The sequence below is a fragment of the Barbatula barbatula genome (assembly GCF_947034865.1).
Source record: "Barbatula barbatula genome assembly, chromosome: 7".
Taxonomy (NCBI): domain Eukaryota; kingdom Metazoa; phylum Chordata; class Actinopteri; order Cypriniformes; family Nemacheilidae; genus Barbatula; species Barbatula barbatula.
Window position 1 is genome coordinate 1,492,936 of NC_136770.1, and position 23,981 is coordinate 1,516,916.

General features: G+C 38.5%; 4 protein-coding genes across 9 annotated transcripts; 2 read left to right on the forward strand and 2 right to left on the reverse strand.

Annotated features, from left to right (window-relative positions):
• Positions 1-877: 877 nt before the first annotated feature.
• Positions 878-3,229, reverse strand: LOC306896277 (uncharacterized protein). The gene is made up of 2 exons (XM_079460090.1): positions 2,737-3,229; positions 878-2,190 (listed from the first exon to the last, which is right to left on the reverse strand). Exons 1-2 carry the CDS (start codon positions 2,963-2,965, stop codon positions 1,865-1,867), a joined length of 555 nt encoding a protein of 184 aa, XP_079316216.1. The 5' UTR covers positions 2,966-3,229; the 3' UTR covers positions 878-1,864.
• A 56-nt stretch (positions 3,230-3,285) lies between these two features.
• On the reverse strand, positions 3,286-8,782 carry gcdha (glutaryl-CoA dehydrogenase a). Of its 5 annotated transcripts, none has more exons than XM_079460086.1 (12): positions 8,667-8,782; positions 7,993-8,106; positions 7,835-7,867; positions 7,385-7,525; positions 7,244-7,306; positions 6,992-7,162; positions 6,773-6,902; positions 4,925-5,141; positions 4,712-4,815; positions 4,382-4,507; positions 4,086-4,246; positions 3,286-3,884 (listed from the first exon to the last, which is right to left on the reverse strand). In XM_079460086.1, the coding sequence occupies exons 2-12, from the start codon at positions 8,093-8,095 to the stop codon at positions 3,811-3,813; spliced, it is 1,323 nt and encodes a 440-aa protein (XP_079316212.1). In that variant the 5' UTR covers positions 8,096-8,106; positions 8,667-8,782; the 3' UTR covers positions 3,286-3,810. The 5 variants fall into 5 exon arrangements, with proteins under 5 accessions (XP_079316212.1, XP_079316211.1, XP_079316213.1 ...); XM_079460085.1 differs by having other exon boundaries at positions 3,405-3,884; positions 8,661-8,781; XM_079460087.1 differs by having other exon boundaries at positions 3,405-3,884; positions 8,299-8,750.
• Positions 8,783-10,271: 1,489 nt separating this feature from the next.
• Positions 10,272-23,776, forward strand: slc44a2 (solute carrier family 44 member 2 (CTL2 blood group)). Of its 2 annotated transcripts, none has more exons than XM_079460463.1 (22): positions 10,272-10,447; positions 15,622-15,670; positions 15,799-15,872; positions 16,011-16,095; positions 16,197-16,281; positions 16,374-16,490; positions 16,801-16,861; positions 16,956-17,082; positions 17,303-17,386; positions 17,480-17,592; positions 17,715-17,846; positions 18,071-18,170; positions 18,258-18,350; positions 18,464-18,548; positions 18,680-18,942; positions 19,625-19,719; positions 20,179-20,282; positions 20,358-20,431; positions 20,513-20,583; positions 20,662-20,750; positions 20,832-20,916; positions 23,311-23,776. In XM_079460463.1, the coding sequence occupies exons 1-22, from the start codon at positions 10,411-10,413 to the stop codon at positions 23,418-23,420; spliced, it is 2,133 nt and encodes a 710-aa protein (XP_079316589.1). In that variant the 5' UTR covers positions 10,272-10,410; the 3' UTR covers positions 23,421-23,776. The 2 variants fall into 2 exon arrangements, with proteins under 2 accessions (XP_079316589.1, XP_079316590.1); XM_079460464.1 differs by lacking the exon at positions 10,272-10,447 and adding an exon at positions 12,493-12,655.
• On the forward strand, positions 21,900-23,211 carry LOC306896452 (uncharacterized protein). The gene has a single exon (XM_079460465.1). The coding sequence runs from the start codon at positions 22,037-22,039 to the stop codon at positions 22,505-22,507; it is 471 nt and encodes a 156-aa protein (XP_079316591.1). The 5' UTR covers positions 21,900-22,036; the 3' UTR covers positions 22,508-23,211.
• Positions 23,777-23,981: the final 205 nt, after the last annotated feature.

Here is a 23,981-nt window from a genome sequence, read left to right on the forward strand (position 1 = left end):
ATGGAACCTAATTATCAAAGTTGAGAAGCTCAAAGGCCATCTATTGCATGAAACCCAATGATACAGAATCAAAGCTGCATTAAATTTCCGTCCTAATATTGGTAACATTTGGTTTGTTTTACTTCTGTGTTTAATCCCTGTTCTGGTGATGTCTTCAAAGCATTTTGTCACTTGGCTCAACGGTTATTGCGTTCTTTAAGCATTGTGTCAATCCAAGCCTCATGACCTGAGCCGACCAATCTGAGGCATTGTGAAATCTGTGGCATTCTGGACGAGGCTCTAATCTTTTCAGCACATGCTGTGCCCTGGCTTCAATCTGGCCTAATCTGAACTATTCTCTAAATCTACATTCAACAGTTTGCAAATCAAGCATCTTAACTTTGCTTTGGCCTTTTTTGAAGCCTTGAAAGGTCATAAAAGGATAATCAACTAAATTGAAGGAATAATCATTTTAGGCAAGTGTTTTTCGTCTATACACAAGTTATGTGTCCCGAGAGCGCCTATATGTGGGTTTGTGTAACGTAAAGCCTTCTCTACCCACCTGTGTGGTTATTTCTAGCTTGGCATTCACATGTGAACTACTACCGCTATCTAATAGGTTTAGTTGTTCTTTATAGTGCATCATCATCGTATGTTTTGTAATGTACATCCTGCACTAATCATTTTGAACTATAGTTCCTGTAACCGAAGTAATGCTTAAAAAATATATAACAAATAGTTCAAAAAGAGGAATTATATTTTAAAATATAGTCATGTGATTATAACGACACGTTGTATATCATGTTTGATGAAAGAAGTTGTGTAACTAAAAGAGCAAACACGCATTGATCTGGTGAAGAGGTCACAAGCACCCAAATGATTCAAAATGAACAAGTACTGCATGTTTATACAGAAAAGATTCATAAATATGTTTACAACGTTAACATTACTGGAACGTAACCTATATCACAGACGTAAACACAAACTGTACAACACTATTGTAGATGCCAGTCAAGTTTCAATTTGTGCCCCGTCACAGGGAAGAGACGTTAAATCTAACGTCATCCTTACTTAACACTTTAACACCTGCACATGACCGGAGTTAAGCTGATCCTTTAATGCAGACAATATTTAGTATCACATTCAGTGGACCTTAAGCACTACTGAAACGGGGCATCACACGAGGATCAGGGGTATGAGTGCACAGAGCAAAAACATATGCATCTGAGGAAATGGAACACAATAACGTTAGAAAACAAAATCATTTACCGATAAAACGTATATTGAATGCACTGATGGATGACATATCAAATGCATGCAAGTGGAATTTGCATGATCCACACCTGTGCTCTGGCATTTTGTCAGTTGCAGTTTCGATTCCGTATCAATCCAGTTTTATCGGCTTGTGAATGTTCGCAACACACAAGTGTAGTATCACTTCCTATAACTAACCATTTCTGTGCACATCAATGACCTTATTGTTAGTTGTCCTGTGATGAACTGTTCCTGATATTTTGGCTTCAGAAGATGAACTTGAAAGCACAGCTCCAGGTTTGGCACAATCCTACAGACGTGATGGTGTGGCCTCTCGTCCTGTCCCTTTATTACCTGGCAAACACGGGCAGGTAATGAGGCTTATTGAGGTTGTTTGAGGTCAGCAGCGTGTGTTCTGAGGTTATGCCATTTATCGTCACATGATATGAAGGGACGAAACGTTTGTAGTCAAAGAGTAAAATAAAGTATACAACACCCTGTGAAATGTTTCTTGGTTGATTGAATCAATTGGGGAGGCGTTTAAGTTGAATGTCTGAGACGATTGCGTTTCCAGTCACACTTTGTCATCTCTTCTGTCATGGAATGATGCATTTGATGAAGCGCAGCGTTGTCATGTGTTTTTCGGGGAAGGAAAGACGTAAGCCTCTTGTGGCGTCCTGTTGGTTTCCCCAGGCTGCATCTGAGGTGCGGGGCTGTTGATCATGCTGTGTGATGTGGATGACGGGAAGAAATGCGGTATAAAGGGAATGACGGCCAGAATAGGGCTGAGCTGGGGATTGTGCTCCGGAGAGAGGGGGATGACCACGTCGTCCTGATCCCACACGTGGAAGGCGTTGAGATGGGAGTGTGTGCGGCCCGAGGGCGTGTGGGTGCCGGTGTCCTCACCAGCCTCACTGCTGCCCTTTACAATCTCCTCATCCGGACCTAAAGCCCAATCTTCAGAAAATAGAGAAACGATAACACGTATAATGTAATTCTCGCTGCAAAATAAATCATGCGTTGCATTTGCAATATAATAATATGTTTTTTCATTAAAAAATATAGGTGTTTTTAAATGCATACATTGAACGTGAACATAATAATGTGAGGACATTGTATTTTTTTATGGAATTATTTGTTACAGAGTTAAACATTAAAAACTTACCATATGAACAATGATGCAACTTTACTGTAGTAGCTGCATTCTATGAATGTATACGTACTAATAATTCCTTAATATGACAAATCCTAATAAGTCTATTTTCTATAGTAAATATTAAAAACTGTAAAATCTTGGAATATTACTACAATTTACCATACCGAAGTTTACAGTCTTATTTCAGCCTATAGCCAGGTTCGCTTCATATTTTAAAACACAATTACATCTTTCATTTTTTATGACTTGCTCATGGCTTTAATAAGATGTATCCTCAAGAAATGTAGTTCGTGTTTCAACTAATATATAATAAAAACAAATCCCACACTCCCCAAACAGGTGCCTACCTAAGATGTCATGGGCGAGGTCTTTAATTAAATGCCCCACGATGGCATAAGCGACCGCGACCACCACCACAGCGGCCATCAGGAGGTACAGTGCGGTCCTGGGGATCTGGATGACGTCTCGAGCCGGTGGTTTATAATCCTTATACAGCGGAGCCTCGTACACCGCGAACTGATACACCGCGTTCCCGAGGTCGGACGCGTTCATCCTGCTGATGTTAACCGGGTTCATGTCCGAATGTCGCGGACTTCACGTTTCAGATCCTGTCCGATAGGAAACTGCTGTATCCAAAGTAACTCAAAATCTCTAATGTCGCGTCTCTTATTGATAAAATAACGTCTTTCATAGTGTATCTGCTGGGTTAATTACGTGCAAAAAGTAAAGTGTTGTTAATTAATAGAAAAACAGAATATAAGAAGAAAGTTGTCGTTTAAATGAAGTTTAGAATCGATGCTTTAAAAGCGGACGCGGCTCGAGACGCGCGGTGATGTAAGTGACTTCCCCTCATCCAGCGCAGCGGTAATGATCTTTACTCGCTCAGCGCGCTGATTGGTCGATTCCCTCTCATCAGCGTCACGTCAGGTGAAATATAAATCGGGCTGATCTCACGGATCCGCTGTTACACGTGCTGACGTAACATCATTTATTGCTGAAACACCAAACATTATTTGTCGTTCGAATGAAAGCACATTGTCCAGAAATCAGTTTATTGTTTTAAATCCATAAATACGAGAACATTTACAAGAGCTTGGTGATTCTAAACAGCGGGTCCCGACCGACTTCAATGCACACAGGATGTCGAGTACACTTGACCAAACTTTATTTATTTTTAAAGTGCTATAAAGTAGCTTTACTTAATGAAAGTGAGCAAATAACGATCGCTTTGATATCTGAGTGAATTAATGCTTTAACCATTTTGTAATTACGTTTGCCTTTCGGTGAACAAAGAGCAGATGCGACTTTGGACCCATTGACTAAACTTGCAGAAATGACAATGGTATTTTCACACTGTTTGAGAGCTGTGTAGATGTTATGTCATTACTTAAAGTCCATCACAGCCTTATTCAGAGAGAGGTTTATTTCCCAACAGTGAATGACTGGAGTCCAGTGATGGCTCTTCCCAAGATCAGAGCGTGAATGTCATGTGTACCTGTGGGGCAGAAAGACAAAACTGTTATGTCTTAAATAAGGTTTTCACAAACTTAAAACGAGGGTTCAAGCATCAAGTGGCTGAGAGCGTTTCTAATATCCACATTAAAGCATATACTGGCCTCTACTGGGCAAATCTGCACATTTGCATTCACAGTATATGCATTTTTTTGTGTTACGGCCCACATCCTTGTATTCTTACCTTCATATGTATTGACCGCCTCTAGGTTCATGACGTGGCGTATGACGTGATACTCGTCTGATATGCCGTTTCCGCCCAGCATGTCTCTGGCCTGTCTGGCGATGTCCAGGGCTTTACCGCAGGAGTTGCGTTTCAGCATGGAGATCATCTCTGGTGCGTATCTACGTTAGAAAATTCAGAGAGCAGTGTTCCATAAGGACAATGCACTATATTCTTTTAAATGACATGTAGCATGTTTAATCATATCTTATGCAAAGCTGGGAAACCTGCAGGTTAAGCAAGCAATGTTTTCGTACTTCTTTTCGTCGATGAGTCTGCCCAGCTGTAAACAAGACTGGAGTCCAATCGTGATCTCCGTCAGCATGTCCGCCATTTTTTTCTGCATGAGTTGGTTTCTGGCCAGAGGAACTCCAAACTGGATTCTAATGGTAAGAAAAACATTCATTCATACATACTTTGATATCTGTAAGCAGTTCATGTGACTGTATTTACATTTATGCATTTGGCAGATGCTTTCATTCAAAGCGACATTTGCACTCGGGGTTTTCATTTGAAGGTTTCTGTAAATCAAAGCCATATTATGGAATCGCTAAGCTACAGGAAGACAGTAAAAGACATTAGCTCACCTGTCCAAGGTGTACTGACGGGCGGCATGAAAGCAAAATTCTGCAGCACCCAGTGCACCCCATGCGATGCCATATCGTGCATTATTCAGACACCCGAAGGGACCCTACAAAAACACAAGTATACAATCAAATACGCGTTGTCATAAAATTGCTAGGGTGTTCTGGATGGTTGTGCGCTATTAAACCTGTGTTACTGTCCATCAATATACTCACAGCAAGGCCAGACACATGTGGTAGCAAGTTTTCTTCCGGCACTTCGACCTCATCCATGAGGATCATGCCAGTGGCTGATGCCCTGAGGGAGAACTTGCCCTCAATCTTGGGTGTGCTCAGCCCCTTCATTCCCCTCTCGAGAATAAAGCCTCTCACTCGGCCATCGTCGCATTTGGCCCACACCACACAGATATCAGCATATGGGGAACTAGTGATCCTGTTCAAAGGAAAAAATCACACTTAGTCAGGTTTTTATTCGGAGCTGATCTGAGGTCAGTTTTGTTGCCAGTGCTCTGGTGGTCAGTATAGCGAGGCTCAGGTATGATGTATTTTTGTATGCAAAACCCAGAAGCGAGTTAGCATTTTAGAACTTCTGGTAACGTAGCTCCAAAGTCGATGGGTGTTTTGAATGGGTTTTGGGTAAATCGCCCGGAATAAGGTTGGTGTTAAACAAAGTGTCCAAATATTTTAGTTTTATTCTTATTCTATGACATAAAACACACAAATTATAACCCGCTTGTGATTTTTAAAGCCTGATTGTGTGTTAAAAACGGCGGTTGCAAACAAGCTGCTAAAAGCAACTACTAAAGCTCACAAATAATGCAACATGGGCACAAATCTCTTAAAACATGGATGCGGATTCATTCACAGAGCAATTACTTAAAAGGGAACACATTTTTAATCAAGTTTGAAAGAGATTTCGGAGGATTGGTGGTGATGACGTTGATATCGATCGACCTTAAGTGTAGTCTGTTTATAGCATCGTGTTAGCTTTCTACTTCTGCAGATTGTATTTCTGCTTCAAAAGTAACAAAAGTGGTGTTCATTTGTAAGTATTATCTTGATAGACAAAACGTGTAAACATCATACACATATGATAATCACAGAGCATATTTTTTGCGATCTTTCAAAAGTCTATGGGAAAAATGCATCGAGGGAACCAGCATGAGTTAGTCTAGAAAAATACATCATCTCTGGATTACTGGATTATTCATCTAAGGAATGAGATCTCATCAAATTGGGTTTTTTTCCTCAATCACAGGTGCATAGACATTCATCCATTCCACTGACCTGTATAGATTTAAATCTTTACATATTACATAATTCCTCTACTGTGATTTCAGATCAGACTTCATGTTGCATTCATGATTGTTAAGTCAACAGATGGTCAGTGTGCTTCTAAAGCAGTGAGGGACAAATACCCTGTAGAGGTGAAGCTACAAATCTAAATATGGACCATGTCTCTTACATAACAGACAAGACTGATGAAATCACTTTATGTTGTGCAACTTCACTGCACATTTAGGATTAGGACAAAGCCGTTTTCTGAAAGAATGTTGTTATTTTAAGTCAACTTTTCATAAATACATGTATTTACTGTTTATTGCTTAAAAGTGAAATACTTTGCAAAATTTTAGGTCTAAAAAAAATGCAGAGCATATTTTCTGTTATTTTCACCTGTTTCTCCAATTTCTAAAAATAAATCCAAATAGAAACAATCCTTGTGATTAAAATTTGGGAGAAATATGGTTAGAAGTTCACAGACAAAAATGATAATTTTACCCAATAGTAAATTCAGAAAAACTGAAAATAATTTTAAAAAATAATCTACTTTTTACCCGCGGTGACCGATTCAAGAGTGGACGTTAATCCATTTACAAATAAACATAACATTTTCTCATACAAGTTTGTATCCCTCTGAATCCCTCTTTCTTTTTATGACCAATAACCTTTTCTATTCTGATATATAAAAATAAACCCTGCCCTACATTTTATATCAATGAATATACTCTCACCAAAGAAGATCCTGACTAAACCAAAAAATGCGAACTATTCCGTGGCATTTACCATGTTTTCGCTCCACTGATGGAATAGGTACCACTGGAGGGGTTGTATTTGGCCTTGGTCTCCATGCTGCCAGGATCACTTCCATGGTTTGGTTCTGTAAGTCCAAAACAGCCCAGAATCTCTCCACGAGCTGGGCAAAATGAACACGTTGCACTTTTAGCATGGTGCCACATTTCCCACACATTTTGAAATGTACACCGAGATGCAGATTTGACTAACCCAGTTTAGGCAGGTACTTCTGTTTCTGTGCTTCTGATCCATAGGCATTGATGGGATGCATGACCAGTGAGGACTGAACACTCATGACGGAACGGTATCCGCTGTCCACTCTCTCCACTTCCCGAGCGATCAGACCGTATGCTACATAACTGGTGCCGGCACATCCATAACCTACAAGAGAAGAGATCGAAGTCATATTGTGCGTAAACAACATAGAATACAGTCCCAATGGTGGCCAGTGTATTAATGTACCTTGAATGGTGGGTCCAAGGACACCAAGTTCTCCCATTTCGTTCACAATCTCCCGATGAAAAACTGGAACCAAAAGTCAAAGATGAATGCCTGATCTTGGGCAGAATACATACTGGTGTTGCGTTCATCACATTTACTCACCTTCGTTCCTGTTGGCCAGGAGGATCCGGGGCATGAGCTTCTCCAGGCAGTAGGTGCGGAAAGTGTCTCTGATCATGATCTCATCTTCTGTGAGCTGGCCCTCCAGATCCAAAGCATCACGCCAGTTAAACTCGACCGCAGCTAAAAGAAACAAGAAAAGCTTATTTATAGCTAAAATAGACTACAGCGTGTTAAAGTTATGGTTTACCCTAAAATTCTTTCATCCTTTATTCACCTTCATGTCATTCCAAATCTTGGATGACTTTCTTTCTTATGCAGAACACAAAAGATTATATTTTCGAAGAACAACTCTGGACCCTATTGACCTCCATCGTATGAAGATTTCTCAAAATATCTTCTTTTGTGTTCCACTGAAGAAAGAGACTATACAGGCTTTAAACAACTTGAGGGTGAAAAATTGATGTCTTTAAATATATAAAACGTATTTACGTGTCTTGGTTGATTTCTTTGACTCCACTCCCTCTAAGAAAAAAAATGGGATACAGTAATTGGTTCTGAAATCATGAATGTGTGGTAAAAATATTTTCTGCTTTAGTCTACTCTTAAGTAACGGCTAGAGTCACTTGAAGTAGTGATCTTATTCTAACCTTTTTGTAAAAATGCTGCTGTGCCCTGGGTTCGTGACACAGAGACCACAGAACATCTCTGTGAGGTCACCAGCAAGCGTGAGAGAGCTGTTCTTAATGCCATTTTCTCCAAATCTGAAAAAATATATATATATTTATTACATAAACATATACATGAACTCTCACCAATTCAACAAGTAAGAATTATTACAGTATCAGTGTACCACAATACTGTAATTATATAAAACATACATTGTATTTTATTTATATAATACAAATCGTAGTTCACTTTAGTAGATATTTAGGCATGTGTAACTTAAGTCTGACCTGAATTTCTGGTTGGTTCTTTACCTTCCAGATTTTTTTACGTTTAGTAAGGCACGCAAAATTACTTAATGTGTTGTACAAAGTCTGAACTGAACTCGAAGGTTCAACGGCCTATAATGTTTAACTTATAATGTAAGCATTTAATATGTTGTTCTATTGTGCGTGCACGCGTGGTTACACAACGTCACTTACTTAACGTACCGTAGACACGTTTACGTTACATAACTTGCATACAGCATATACTCTCACGCAACTCACATACACTTAAAACTACGTTTAATCGTCCTCAACTTCCTTCTTATCTCAAAGGTGCATGTCATGCAGTCACGCTGAAAGCAAACATAAAGAAACACTGACTGTACCTTCACCTTTTCGATCAAATGATCTCCCTCTAACACGCAACAACAACACTAACGTTACATATATTTAGAGATTCTGCGCGTGGAACAGGAGGCGTCGCGACGTATCCGCCATGTTTTGTGTGGCATTCTGCATACATTCCGTGGCATTTTCTACACAAGCATCATCTTAAAGAATAACGTATACTTCACAATTATATATATGTGTGTGTTCATTTGGCCAAAATACAAGTGGTATCTAAAATATTTTATTTATTTATTTATTTATTTCACCAACATTATAAACTGGCCACACTCGTAATGGCTGAAAAGAACCGCTGTTACATATCGGAACGTCGTAGGCGTTGATAGCGCCCCGCGATCTGATTGGATGATTACAAAGCCTGGTTTATGACGCCTTTAAAGGATGATGGCATTACCCAGACTGCTCAGTGGGTGTCGTGAATGTTATTGTTATAAATATTTACGCTTCATTATTCTATGACAGGGGTTTCAAAACTGTTTTGTCAGATTAACCCCTTTGATTTAAATGATTTACTTGAAGTACTCCGTGTGATTTTAAGTTAATATTTTGATAGCATAAATGGGCGTTTGCACGTTTAATTTCGAAATATTGTTTACATTTTTTATCAGTAGTGTTTTACACTCGGTAGTGTTATTACATACCTATTGTTGAACCTGTGCAATTTATTTGCAATTACAATTTTGTTGTTTAAAATAATGGAAAAAACTTGAATGCACACTGGTACTTATGAATCTAATGGCCTAGGGAAGTTATACAAGGTTTTAGTGGTGTGAGACCAGCACAGTACATTTGTGGTTACAATGGTTTTAGTACATTGCAACCAAACAACTATAGTTTCTAGTAAAACCATAAATGTTAGGAATAGAATAAATAATGAATGGTTGTGTTGGCTTGTGTGTATCCAGGCAGAGGGTGACAAAGAAATGAAACGTAATGCTGTTTATTGCATTATTCATCATGACAATGTGAGAGTATCAGATTAGGTCAGTAGTTTTAACACTTCTCTAATTGATGTTTCTATACTCGGTTGCTATTGAACTGAACGCATTTGACCTGCACTGTTTCTTTCTAGCCAGGCAAACACTAGGAACAAGAATTTTGTATATACCATTTTACACATACTATAAACCCCTTAGGAAAATGAAGGATGGTCTAATTATAATAACCCGTCCTCTTGGGGTAAACAGCCATGTTTAAAAAAAAGAAAGACTCCATAGTTTAATACAAATACCATGGTAAACCTCAGGTTTTTGTGGTGAGACCATAGCACTTTTCTGTTTAGTTTGGCTACAAAGAAAAGAATATGATTGCTAACATGGTTAATATATAATATAATGCAACTTCGGGATTTTAAGGAGTCAAATATTGTTTTAATCTTCTAGCGTCAATAAAATAATAACATGATATCTTAATATATAAAAATGACGCTTTAGTTCATTTAATAAAAAGAAAAATGTTTATTTCTTGTTATTAATCAGTAAATTCCAGCGAAGAGCGTTGACGTTTCATTGGCTGATACGGATGTCTGTCCGTTTTCCAGCTTTTTGATTGGTGGACGCAGCCCACGCTCTCTCTCCCGTTGGAAAAGCGAAATACATCATCATGCGTGTGCTGTTAGTGTACCGCACACTTCCTCCGTATGAGACTGATGAAACATTCCTCACAAGCCTAAGCGATACTGTTGCATTTGAGATCTAAGACATTGACACAAGTGCGCATCCGTCTGTCATGGAGCCGGACGAGAAAACCCCAGAGTCCAAATATGGTAAGAGGTTTTCATTTTTAAAGGGCGGGTCCCCGTGGAAACAATGACTGATGCGGCGGGCGTGGGTCTCGCGGATTTTGATGAAAAATATCAATGCGGAATTGCACGTGATGCGCCGGGACTCGACCCCATAAAGCACACGACCCGCCCGCGATTGAATATTAAAGGGCGGGGGCGAGCAAGAAAACAACAGGCTTGTGTTGTTGAAACACGTGTTTCGGGATGTTTGATTCGATTTATGGGTCCGTGTGTGAAAAGAAATTGATCCGCTCTTATTACTCCGTAACTACAACGTGTGCTTTTTTAAATAAACCTTAACATATATATTTTTATAATATAAAGAATCCGTGAAAAGGTGTGTGTTGTGTTCTGTTTTACTGTAAATTAGTAGTATTTGTAATAAGTCCTTAGTAACCACAGGTAAAACCATGGATGACTTTTCATTACCATGGTAACATCAGTGGGAGTTTGTAATAAAAACAGCAGAAACCTAAACCCATTTAAACACCAACTTGGTCTCAAATGTTTCTCGTTAAATTGCTTTGGAGAAAAAATGTGAAACGGATGAGACAATTGCTGAAACACAAGAAGAGCATGGAGGTGAAATGAATGTATATTGAAAACAATAATCTGGATTTGGGTTTTTGAGTTCATGTTGAGATCTTCGATTTCGATCTTCTTTGACAAATCTGAGCTGTTTTTTGAGACATTGTTGAGATCTCTTCTGAAACGCTAACGGAGACATTTGTCAAGACTCTTTCAGAAATATCTAAAACACATGAGACTTAAAATGGTCTATTTGGTGTTTTCTCACAAACCCAGCTGGCAATGGAACATTTCCACTTGCGGATTAGTGTGGACAGACCGTGTGGACACGCCAGGACGACGTGTTAACCCCTATGCAGTTTTAGTGATTTTCTTGACATCCCGTTGCATTCTTGAAGTAGGATTTTGGAGTTCTGTGTCTGCTCATGTCAGTGCCGATTTGCTATTCATTCAGGACAAGTCGTAACGTGATGTTCGGTATAGAGTGCACACAACTCCAACTCACCTTCCTCTGGATCCAGTCTTTAATGCCGTGTACACTATAAAACCGTCTGTGTCCAGTGTAACTTTATCACAGGGCTGGTTCATGAATGACAATGAAACATTTTTCTCCGGTTGCCTAGCAATCTCACATCGTTGCAAAGGCATCTTGAATATCAGCAAGCCGTATTGTGCCAGGAGATCACGTCATTCTGCGGGTGGAAAAGGTCAGTTTGAGACAAGGGCCAAAGTGTGTGATAAGAATCAAGCTGTAGGTTGCCCTCCGGCCAAATGTTTGATCAAGGCATCAGATCAGGCTGGAATAGGGAAATAGGACAACGTGACGACACAGAAACATTATCACATGAGCACATACAACAGCTGGGTACTACAGATTGCCATATTGGAACAGCAATCTGATCTTTAGAACTGTATTGTTCCTCCAGATCACGGCATTAAACTGCACTATTGAAATTGCCTGATGGAATTTATTTGATGGAAAGTGCATTGAAGAGGTCATTTATTCACCCTCATACAATTGAAATTTGGATTGAAACACTAAAGAAGATATTCTGAGAAATGTCTCAGTCGGTTTGTGTCCATACAATGGAAGTTAACGGGTCTGAAGTTGAGAAAATGATGGAGGAATTTTCATTTTCGAACTTTCACTGTGGCAAAAGCAGTTTGTATGAAAAGTATTAACGCGATCGTACAAATTCATATGGATTCGCCACCTCATTAAAAAAACTTTCAAATGGTGACTGTGTTGCACAAACCCTGGAGTGATTTACAGCACCTAGTTGGAATTGAAATCGATTTATGCAAAACGTAAATAAATAAAATCCAATCGGTCAATGTTTTGTTATAAATGATGTTATGACTGCAATGAATGCTAAAGGCAGAGGGGTTCTTACATTTGCCCCGTCCCAACTTAATGTTTATAACGGAAATTCCTCAACACAGGAAAGAAAACGTCAAGCCAGTTCATGGGTTCTTTAAGGAAGTAGGTTCCTGTAGTCACAACGCTTTATAGAGATTGAAAGAAGTGGCTGGTTTCCTGTGTTGCTCTGATGACGGAAGTGAACTGATGAGTCTTTTACTGTAGCTGACGATAACAAGACTAAAAATACTGTGAAGACTTATCAACTGTGATGGGAAGAACTTTGCATGATGGAAAACAAGGTTTGATATTTGAATTTTCTGTGTTTCAGAGTATTGAGAGTTTGAAGTGGTAATAAATATGTATAATAGATATAGATATGATGACAGTATGTCACTAAAAGAAATTCAAATGTTGATGACCTGTTGTTTTTTATACTAATAGAAGTTTGAATCAAGTGATTTAATACGTGATAAGCTGATATCAGATCAGTATGTATGTGTGATTTTAGCACGGTTAGCTTTGACGGGTCGTTTGGAGAGCTCTCAAAAGCTCTGGTCATTGGGGAGCTGTTTGTGGATGACTAAGTGCATCTGTCTACTTCACGATGACTGCTCTAATGGATGCCAACTCAATAAAATAAACTGTCAATAGGACACTCACGCTGTACATTACTACAAACCGAGATCTATATGTTAGCTGGGGTTGTGTGGTAGTTGAGTGTAGCCGATGATTTTTGGACGTCACCAAGACCCAAACCCACAGAAATCACAGGACGGTACATTCTCTCTCTCTATAGTACAAAAAATAAGAAGATTTTTCTTTATAGGAAAAGATCAAACGCGTTTCTAAACCTTCCTCCAGTCTTTAATAATTCAGATATTCATTTTTGAAATGGATCTAAGAACCCAGAAATCTTACAATGTCATCTCAACAAGACGAAGTTAACTGAGAAATGATATCCGTAAGTCTTTTTGGAAAAAAGCACCTGCCAAATCCATCAATTTAAATGGTCACGCCAACCGAAATGAAAAGTTGTTGTTTATTTGTGTGGATTGTGTTCAACAAATTCATTAGCTAATTTGTGTAAATGAAATGAAATTTAACGTTGGAGTAAAAACAACAGTAGTGATCGTCATGAAAATGCTGGATATCAGGCACAGAGAGCTTCATAACATTTAGTTAAGAGACCACAGGATGCGCTTACCCTGCCCAACCTGCTTCCCTAAATAGACAGCATGTTTTTGCCAAATTCACACTTGGCTGTGTTTTGTGTGAGGCATTGCACAGATGACAACACACACCTTTTCATGTGAATACTCCACAACCTCAAGCTAAAAATGCCTGTTCTGCAACACCAGCCATCAAATATAAATCGAAATATTCTGGTGTTATACATTTTGATTCCCCCCAGACGCCGAATGTACAGTTATGTCATAAAAAAAGAAGATTGTAAAATTGTTCGCAATTTTTTGCACCAGAATTTTGTCACACTTGAATAGGTTTTAACTCAACCCATGTTTCAACGACAGACTCTTTGCTAAATCTGCATTACATTAAAGGTCCAGTACGTAATTATTTTGGCAGGATCTATTGACAGAAATGCAATATAATATACATAACAGAACGCCTTTCATAATGAAGCGTTATGTTATTATTACCTTATAATGAGCTTTTCCTATTTACATACAGCGCGGGTCCCCTTGCATTGAATTCTCCATTTTGTTTCTACAGTAGCCCTAAACAGACAAACTGCTCTATTGAGCGTTTCATAAATATATTATCTCCTTCGGCAAAGAAGTGAAAACATGAAATTTTTGACTTTTTTGAAAACGACGAACTACAGAACATGTAATATCGTCAATATGGTGACATCATATGCATGCATGTGTGCGTAGGCCTACTTCACAACCAAAACAACAATTGCTTACTACAATGCTGCTTTAGATTTCTGTTTTACTACATCATTGTTGTGTGAAAGTACCCTTATTTTTAGTACATTTACATGAATGCATTGGACAGACTCTTTGAAGCGCAACACATACAGTAAATTCCCACAGACTCATTTTGTTATGAAATGAGCTGAAGCAGTTGTATCCAGCCAACATGACACCTTAGGCAGTGTTAAACTGAAAACTGAGTTAAACTTTAATTGATTTGTGAGATCCATCAGGTTTAGCATTTACTTACACAAACATGCCCTATAAAATCTACGGCAGCGTTGGCATGGTGTCACTGCCTCCTCATCACAACACATGGCAGCCTGCACAGTCTTGAAATAAATGTCTTGAATGACAGAGGGGAACTTTTTTGGTTACTTGCCATAGACGTCTATTGTTTTTATACTGAGATGGTACAACCTTCCATCCCTCTATATAACCCAGACTCTCACAGAATAATTTTTTGCATTTCTTTTCAAATAAGCATCATTGTAAATATTTATTCATCAGTTTCCGCACAAGGAGACATTAACCTTTTGTCATTTAGCAGATGCTCTTAACCAAAGCGACTTACAGAGAGTTCAGGGAGCAATAAGCGATATGTCATACAGGAGCAATAATACAATAGGTGCTAATACAAAGTTACTAGTTTAAACAAAAGCTAGAACAATACCTGTTGAGAGAAAGAGAGAGGGCTGTGATGCGAGCTGCTACAGTGGTATCGTCTGGGTGAAATGAGGTTTAAATCTGGGTATCGTCAGCATAACAGCGATAGAAGAAGCTGTGTGCCTATATGATGGGTCCCAGGGATGTCATGTAGATGGAACAAAGCAGCGGTCCAAGCACCGATCCCTGAGGGACCCCAGTGATCATGTTGTGAGCAGTGGACAGCGAGCCCATCCATGACACCCTGAAGGATCTGTCGGAGAGGTAGGATTTGAACCAGTGGAGAGGAGATTCCTAGAGATGACAGGGTTGCTTTATCTGGTGATTGACGGTGTCGAACGCTGCAGATAAGCCTAGCAGAATCAGGACAGAGGATTTAGATTTCCCTTGGCTAGCCGATAGCAGTGCAGTCTCTGTGGAGTGGTTTGTTTTGAAGCTTGTCATCCAGTAGTTTATTCTGGGATAGGTAGGAAGATACCTGTTTGAAAACTGTCAGTAGTAGAGGGGTCCAATGTGTGCTTCTTAAGTAAGGAGAGAGAAACAAGAACAAGAATGCTTACTGAAGTAATAAATAAACATGAAGATATTACATTTGTTGGCTGGATATGTACATAAATTACATTTCTTCTTGCAATAAATAAACATTTTTAATATCTTTACAGGCGAGCAGAGAAAATTTGACCCCACATTTAAAGGCCCAATATATAACAGGTGAGACAACCTTTATAGAATTATATTTACATTAAAAGAATGATATGTATGAGCATTAATGGCTCACATTTTGTTTACAAACTTCATAAACATGTGATCTCATGCGCAAACCTTTTCTTGTTGAGCAGGGGATGCACAGACATTCTGTGTTGTATCTTGTTCATCTTGGCCTTGCTGGGATACTTTGCTGTTGGAATTCTGGGTAAGTTTCAACACTCATATTTGTATGTTTTTAGAACACAATATGCAGTTGGTGAATTTAAATGTGACAAAGTAAACCATTCATAGCTTGGGTTGGTTTGGTGTATAGTAATGTCACATTTTGACTTTTATTGTGAAGCGTGGTCTCAGGGTGACCCACGGAAGGTGATCTACCCAACAGACAGTAGGGGTCAGTTTTGTGGACAGGTTGGAACCCCTCTTGAGTGAGTGAAGTCACACGGCAACTTTGAAAAATGTCTTCCATGTTTTCACTGTGGTTGTCATGTTACGAAATGTTCTTGTATGTGATGTGTGAATGTAAAAGGAAGAAGCCCCTGTTGTTCTACTTCAACATCATGAAGTGTGCCAGTCCTCTGGTTCTGCTGGACTTTCAGTGTCCTACTACACAGGTTTGGTGCACTTCTTTTCACAGCACCGTGTGACTGTACTGTTTGTCTGTTGATGGCATGTCACAGTAGAGTTTTTGTGTTTGTTTTGACAGATCTGTGTGGAAAGTTGTCCAAATAAATTCATGACTTTAGTGAAGGCCCTAAAAAATCAAGATGACAGGGAATACTACAAACAGTTCTGTAAGGAGGGAACCAACATCACTAACATGGTGAGTTACTTCACACTGACTCAATAGAGATATTTTTTATATAAAGCACATTTAGTAATTGGATAATGCAGCATTTAAATATACAGTAGAATGATCAGGTTTTATTGATCATGGACGCTTGAAATGAATAGTGAAGCATTTTAGAGATTTAAGTATTGTCCCATATCATCAGAGAGCGGTTGTACTGATATGATGGATTATAATAAAAGCCTGAGGATGTCGAGAGAGCTGGAATGATATCCGTGTGTCAGACATGACACGTGATATTGAAACATATGCAACTCAAATAATCCTAAATTATTTTTTTCAGAATGCTCCCCGAATCCTGAAGGACGGCTTGTGTCCTTCAATGCTCACACCTAGCAAGGCTTGTAAGCGATTTCATCTTTTGTTGTAGTTCAACAACTCTGATTCGACCATAGTTGTTTATTGTCTTAAGTCAATTTCTGTACACCTGTATTTCAGTCACGCGGAGGTGCTTGCCTGCTTTGGAGACGCTGAAGGGCGGCGTGGTCGTGATTGGCAATAAAACCACATTTACAGATGGTGAAGGAGAAAATATAAATGCGACGGATCTCCTCGATGCATCGAAGTAAGTCATGTCATGTGTCTGTTTATGAACTGTTAATGTCATTAATAGCGGTCAATTCACTCTTTTCGGCTCAAAAACCTCTCGGATGCTAAATGCCTCGAAAGAGTCCTCTTGTTCATTTGTATGGTGGTTTTCAGTATTGAAAAGCTGAAATTTTTGAATGTGCATATTTCTACTTATTCGTAATTTTGTTGTTTATAATTCTCATTCATTTTTACAGGAAATCCAATGTAGTGGTGGAGGCTCGGGCGGTGGCCATGAGAATATTTGAGGATTATACTCAGTCCTGGCACTGGATTCTTCTGTAAGTACAGCGGATGTCTTCCCTACACTTGCTAGCCTGATGTCCTTTCATGATGAATCAGATTATCACTTAGCAAATGTATGTTCTTGTCAGTGGATTGGTGGTCGCCATGTTGGTCAGTCTGATCTTCATCCTCCTGCTGCGGTGTTTAGCTGGAGTCATGGTTTGGGTTATGATCATCTTGGTCATTCTTGTGATTGGATACGGTACGAGATTTCACAACTCGTTCTTCTTAAAGAAAAACAAATCAATTCATTGTTTCGCTAATCATTGTTTTTGCTCTCTGAGTAATAGTTTACATTTGTAGTTTTTTCTTGTTTCCGTGCAGGTATTTTCCATTGTTACATGCAGTACGCGAGTCTGAAAGGACAGGCGGGTTCTGATGTCACTATCAAAGATTTGGGTCTTCAGACAGACTTCTCTGTATACTTACAGATCCAGCAGACCTGGCTTGCATTTAGTGAGTGTCTTTAGGTTAAAGTATATATTTGTTTTCTTGCAAACACGCACTTGTTCACCATATGCATCATGCACATTATTTATGCTGCAATTATTTTGTAAGCAGTCAAGAGAGCCATACAGAATACATAAAAATAGATATGTGTTATAGTATGATAGCATTCCATAAGAGGGGAATCCTTTCATTCATACTGCAAAGTGTTTGTGTTATTTTCTCTCTGTCAGTGATCATCTTGTGTATCGTGGAGGTGGTGATCATTCTGTTACTGATCTTCCTCAGGAAGAGGCTGTTGATCGCTATCGCTCTCATTAAAGAGGCCAGCAGGTCTGCACTTCACACGTTAAACAGCAATGTGTCAGACAGGGGCTATTTTGGGCTTGGTTAACACAGAAAACCGATTGTGTTTTTCAGAGCCATCGGTCATGTGATGTCATCACTGTTTTACCCTCTGCTGACCTTTGTTCTGCTGTCTCTGGTCATCGCGTACTGGGCGATCACCGCCGTGTATCCTACAGAAAACTAAATCACTTACGATGTTGTGACATTAAGTTATGTGATATATATATATATTTATATACACCTTCTACACGAATGTGATCTCCTTAACAGTTATTTAGATTTTTGTCAACTTCCAATGAGCCAGTGTACAAGGTTTTCAATACTACAGAGTGTTCATATTTCAGAGACAGCTGTAACCCTGAGGTCAGTGCTTCATTTTGTCATCCGTCACCGATTTATTGCCTGTCCCAAATATGAGTCAACGTCTATGTCCTGTGTTTTGCATAATTTGCAGAGCGAAACTAAAATATAAATACACTTTGTTCTCGCCTCAGACTTTCAACAGCTCAAACGTCACGGCTGAATGTCCCGATGCCGAGTGTCTGTTCGCCTTTTATGGAGGAGAGACGCTATACCACAAGTATCTGATCGTGTTTCAGTTTTACAATTTATTCCTCTTCTTCTGGTGTGCCAACTTCGTGACAGCGCTGGGACAGGTCACGCTGGCAGGGGCGTTTGCCTCCTATTACTGGGCCTTTAAAAAACCCGATGATATCCCAGCATACCCTGTGTTCAACTCTCTGGGACGCGCCCTCAGGTGTGCATTTAGAGAATTTATTCTTATAATAGATTCATTTTTATAATAGATTGAAGATTTTGATATTTTAGATACATTTTGTAATCTTTTAATGGATTTATTTTAGAAAAGGAATCATTCTTATAAGAGATTTGTTTTATGATAGATTCATTATGTGAAAGATTCATTCTTATAATCGATTCATTTGTAATATATAATCGTTCTTTGGACGTTTTTGTTTTATTAGATAAGGTTTCATAATAGAATCATTCTTTTAAGAGATTTGTTTTATGATAGATTTATTCTTATTAAAGTTTGAATCTTTTAATTGATTCATTTTTGGAGTGGTTTATTATTTGGGATTGAATTTCATTATAGAGCCATATATTTAATAGATTAGTTCTTGTGATAGATTTATTCTTATCATGGATTCATTCTTAGATTGAATATTTTGATAAATGATTTTTGGTGATTCTTTGGATAGATTGATTTTTAAAGAGGATTGTCATTTTTTAATAACATTATAACATAGATTTTATGATTGATTCGTTGTTTAGCATTATTCATCGTTAATATATATTTGATATATAAATATATATATCAAAATATATATACTTATTTGTCATGATAAGTTCATTCTTATAATATATATTTTATACTTCTCGTTATGTAGATTGAATATATTGATGGTCTTGTCTTCCAGGTACCACACCGGTTCTCTGGCGTTTGGTTCACTCATTCTTTCTATCGTTCAGATCATCAGGGTGATATTGGAGTATCTGGATCAGAAGCTGAAAGGTTTCTCTGCTTTTCTCCATCTTCATGTTTCATATGTTCCTCTAGAATCTTTACAGACCCTTCACTTTTCTCACAGTGTTGGTGTCACTCACCCTCTCTGTTCCGTGTGGGATCAAAAACATATCATTTTATTTTCTATGGAGCACCAAAGAGATTGGATGGCTTCAGAAGACGTTTGGCAAACAGCACATGAGTCATATTTGTAAACGCTGACGGAAAGTTCCCTTTGGAAAGAATGACTCAATTTAAACACAATTGGGTTCTGTTATAATGTTAAACATAGATTAAAAGCAAAGCAAAATAAATCCCTTTTCAGACTTTATTTGCTTATGGATGGTCCAATAAATTCATTGCAAGGAAAATGTGAAGTACGGAATACCGAAGACGCAGTGATTTATAAATGTGTATTATATTGTGTTTTATGCTTTGAGTTTTAATTGTGTGATTTAATGTCCACAGGCGCCCAAAACAAGTTTGCCAAATTCCTCCTCAGCTGTTTGAAGTGCTGTTTCTGGTGTCTGGAGAAATTCATCAAGTTCCTGAACAGAAATGCTTATATCATGGTACAGATATTCTTCATAGACTTTTTAACCATTACTTCAAAACTGCATAAACTTCAACCGTCCTTATCTTTTCAGGTGGCAATATATGGAAAGAATTTCTGCACGTCTGCCAAAGATGCGTTCTTCCTTCTGATGAGAAACATTGTCCGGTATGTTTCGGCTGGATCTGAACCTTTTAGTTTTGTAAATTTATCTCAGTATTTCATATCTAAAACCATTCTGTCTATCAGTGTCGCGGTTCTGGACAAGGTGACGGACTTCCTCTTATTTTTGGGCAAACTTCTCATCGTGGGAATTGTGGGTGAGTGATTCGGTCACATGAATCCAGGTTATTTAATGAACCTGACGTCTGACGCCTGTTGTTTCTTTTTTTTTGCAGGGATTTGTTCCTTCTTCTTTTTTACGGGCCAGATTAAGTTTGTGGAGGACGCCGCTCCATCTCTTAACTATTACTGGGTGCCTATATTGGTGAGTAAACTTGATCGGTCAGACAATGCCAGTTTGTTTAAGGATGGATTGTGTTCAAATATTGTTTTCTATCGTTTGCAGACTGTGGTGTTTGGCGCATATCTGATCGCTCACGGCTTCTTCAGTGTTTACGCAATGTGTGTGGACACACTCTTCCTCTGTTTCTGTAAGTGTGAAAGATTCATTTTATACACATGATGAATACTGTATGAACAATTATTAATCAAAATGATGTATGTGCAATGCATGAATGATTTGAATATTTCCAAATGTCATGCATGCTTGTATTCCAATGTCTGTAAGATGACCAGCAATCCGAAATATGTAAGTTATAGAATTTACTGTTTTAAAATATACTTTAATATAGTTCAGATTGATGCGCCAATTTATTACACTACTGTATTTCACTGTATATTGTATATCACATTATTTAGCTAGTTATTTTATTCATGGTGCAGCCCTACAAACTTTTGGATTTGGAACAATTTCAATGGCAATTCAATTTGTTTTATAAAGTGCTTATCATTGTTGTAAAGCAGCTTTACATACATTATAATGAAATAATAACTATATTAATAGACGAATCAATAAAATAAAGGCAATTTATGGTATTCAACTACGAGGTATACATTATTTATTTATATATTATTATTAGTATTTATTTTAATTTACAATGTATGCAAAGCTGCTTAAGAATAGTTTTAATGAATGAGAATGTTTTTCAAAAGGCTTTCGGTATTTGATCTTTTGACTGTTGCCAACAACTTAACATATTTTCTGTGTTAATCTGGCCTGTTTCTGTCTTGAAACATTTTTAACATTTCTTTCTAACACAACAGAGCGCAACAGTTATCAGCCTCTTTTTAAGAAGTCTTGGTCGCAGAAGAATTCTCATTCATTTCACCTATAGATATTTAAACAAATCCTCAATATAAAAGACATAAAATCAACCAGCTCACAGATAAATGTCTTTATTATTTATTATTTATCGTTTAGATAATTTTTCTTGGAATTAGAAAATGAAATTTATATTAGATTCTTATTATGAGTAGTGTCGTTTTTGACACTAGGGGCTTTTGGCTTGCTAACCGTTTTCCTCCTTTCTCTCTCTTTCTCTCGTTTCACCATGATTCCATCCAATCATGTCCTTGCACTGCCTTCTGCTACGTGCCTTCTGCTTCTGCTCTCAAAAACACTAACAATAAAAATCTGCCCATCACGCACAAACGTAAACCCAAGGCGAAGACCTGGAAAGGAATGACGGCTCCTCTGACAAGCCATTTTTCATGTCCCCCGAGCTGCATAAGATCTTATCCATCGAACCGAGCGCAGAAGAGGCGGACCACGCGGAGACGCCCGTCGTCCAGGTACAGGCTGACGAGGAGGTACCTCTGCAGGAGAACGGAGAGGTTCGGCTCAAACAGCAGGACGTGCTCAAACAGGAGCAAGAGGAGGAGACGCCGCTAAATCAGGAGACCCGCGCTGAACAACCTCCTCAGGAAACCCAACCACAGCAGGAACCCCCAGCCGCAGAGGAGAAACCCGAAGAAGTTTCGACGCATGAGCCCGACCCCCCACAGGTCACGGCGCATCAAAACGGGCCGCAGGAGGTGGACGCCGATGACAAGGAGGAACAGGCCGCCCAACCGCAAGCAGAACCACCGCAGCTGGAGAACCAACAAGAAGACGCAGAAGAAGCGAAGCCTCAAGAAAACGGACCTCAGGAGAGTGAGACTCTGCTCACCCCTCAGGAATAGATGTCCATGATGTGTGCTACTGACTTTGGAAGCATACTTTGGAAAGAACCTCCCCTCATTCGAGTCGTATTGTTTACTCAAACTTGTAATGAATAAATCGTAACTCGTCGTAATGGATGGCATGACAATAAATACGCAGAATCAGGTTTGTACTCAAGTGTGGAAGCGATTCGGTAACGTGGACCTTAACCGCATTAGATATGCCTACATAGCACTCGTAGAATGTGTATTTGTGTATTATGTAGAACGTAAGGACGTGTTAACGTGTAGGTGCTCGACTCGTGCCTAAATATTGTTACTAATCGATGTCTTAATCATATTGAAGAATGCAAAAACATTTGGCATTATCGCTATGTTTACAGCAACGACAAAACCAAACGCCCTGTGTTTACAGTGATGCCAGCCAAGACCACACAATGCCATTTTGTACTAACGTATCTGAAAATATGTGATCATTTTAATATGGAGATTCCTGAACAAAACGACTAAAAAACAATCAAGTTTGAAAAGAAAACTCGTATTGCTGTTATATTTTGGTCTGCTGTGACTGGTTAATGTATCGACAAGAATTTTTAATGCCTGATATTTGTCGCTGATGTTTGCGCCTCTGTTGCCTCTTTTCTACCTCTCTCCTTCACTTTTCTCAGTCTTTGCATGTTGTTAATGTGATCTTACACCGTGCTTTAATAAATTTTACTCTCTTCTTCGTGGATCTCATTCCTTCTTTAGCAGTTGCCGGATTCAGTAAATTGAAATAACCACGTGCACTAGAGATGTGTTTTTTGTTGTCTCAATTCCAACAGTGGAGGATCTTGAACGTAATGATGGCACATCAGACAGACCTTACTTCATGCCTCAGACACTGCTGGGCATCCTCAAGAAGTCCAACGAAGGGCCAAAAACAGCAGAGTAAAGAGGAAAAAGAATGAAAACGGGTGGATTAACTTGCACTGACAACCAAGTGTCAACATTACAATACACGCCACATAACTAAAGCCAACAGTTTTACATGATGATTCTTTTATTGTGTATTAAACTGAGATTTTTGTTTCATTTGTGATGTCATTTGTATATGTGAGGCTTTATTTGTTTTTTATAAGTGATGCTTTTGGAAGCGCAATAATGTGTTATTGAGTTATTAATTCACTTTACTTTTGTGTACTGTGATATAACAACAATGTTTTATATTTCACAATGTTAATGTTTGACGTTTTCATAAAGAGAACGGAAGCCATTCATTTTGGTATGACAATAAAAAGTTGAATGTGATCAGTGAATATTAGTTTACATATTATTAGGAACATTTACAGAAATATCGTACATAACAGACAGCTGCGTAACTTTCATGTGTTCACAAATTGTTCACAATTGAAATACAATTCTTACAATACAATACAGTTTATTTTTGCAACGGCACTGTTTTAATGTCAATTAATTGCCTAATTAAATTGGCAATAAATATATCTATTTTAAT

Bases quoted from the DNA above. Each gene is read 5' to 3' on its own strand.
- LOC306896277 (XM_079460090.1), bottom strand. From the start codon at position 2,965: ATGAACCCGGTTAACATCAGCAGGATGAACGCGTCCGACCTCGGGAAC. The intron at 2,191-2,736 runs GTAGGCACCTGT...TATTTTCTGAAG, and splicing joins CCTCGCCCATGACATCTTAG to ATTGGGCTTTAGGTCCGGAT.
- gcdha (XM_079460086.1), bottom strand. From the start codon at position 8,095: ATGGCATTAAGAACAGCTCTCTCACGCTTGCTGGTGACCTCACAGAGA. The intron at 4,816-4,924 runs GTGAGTATATTG...GTGTTTTTGTAG, and splicing joins CACATGTGTCTGGCCTTGCT to GGTCCCTTCGGGTGTCTGAA. The intron at 3,885-4,085 runs GTAAGAATACAA...TCTGCCCCACAG, and splicing joins GGCGGTCAATACATATGAAG to GTACACATGACATTCACGCT.
- slc44a2 (XM_079460463.1), top strand. From the start codon at position 10,411: ATGGAGCCGGACGAGAAAACCCCAGAGTCCAAATATG. The intron at 16,282-16,373 runs GTTTGGTGCACT...TTGTTTTGACAG, and splicing joins TTCAGTGTCCTACTACACAG to ATCTGTGTGGAAAGTTGTCC. The intron at 16,491-16,800 runs GTGAGTTACTTC...TATTTTTTTCAG, and splicing joins GAACCAACATCACTAACATG to AATGCTCCCCGAATCCTGAA.
- LOC306896452 (XM_079460465.1), top strand. From the start codon at position 22,037: ATGTCCCCCGAGCTGCATAAGATCTTATCCATCGAACCGAGCGCAGAA.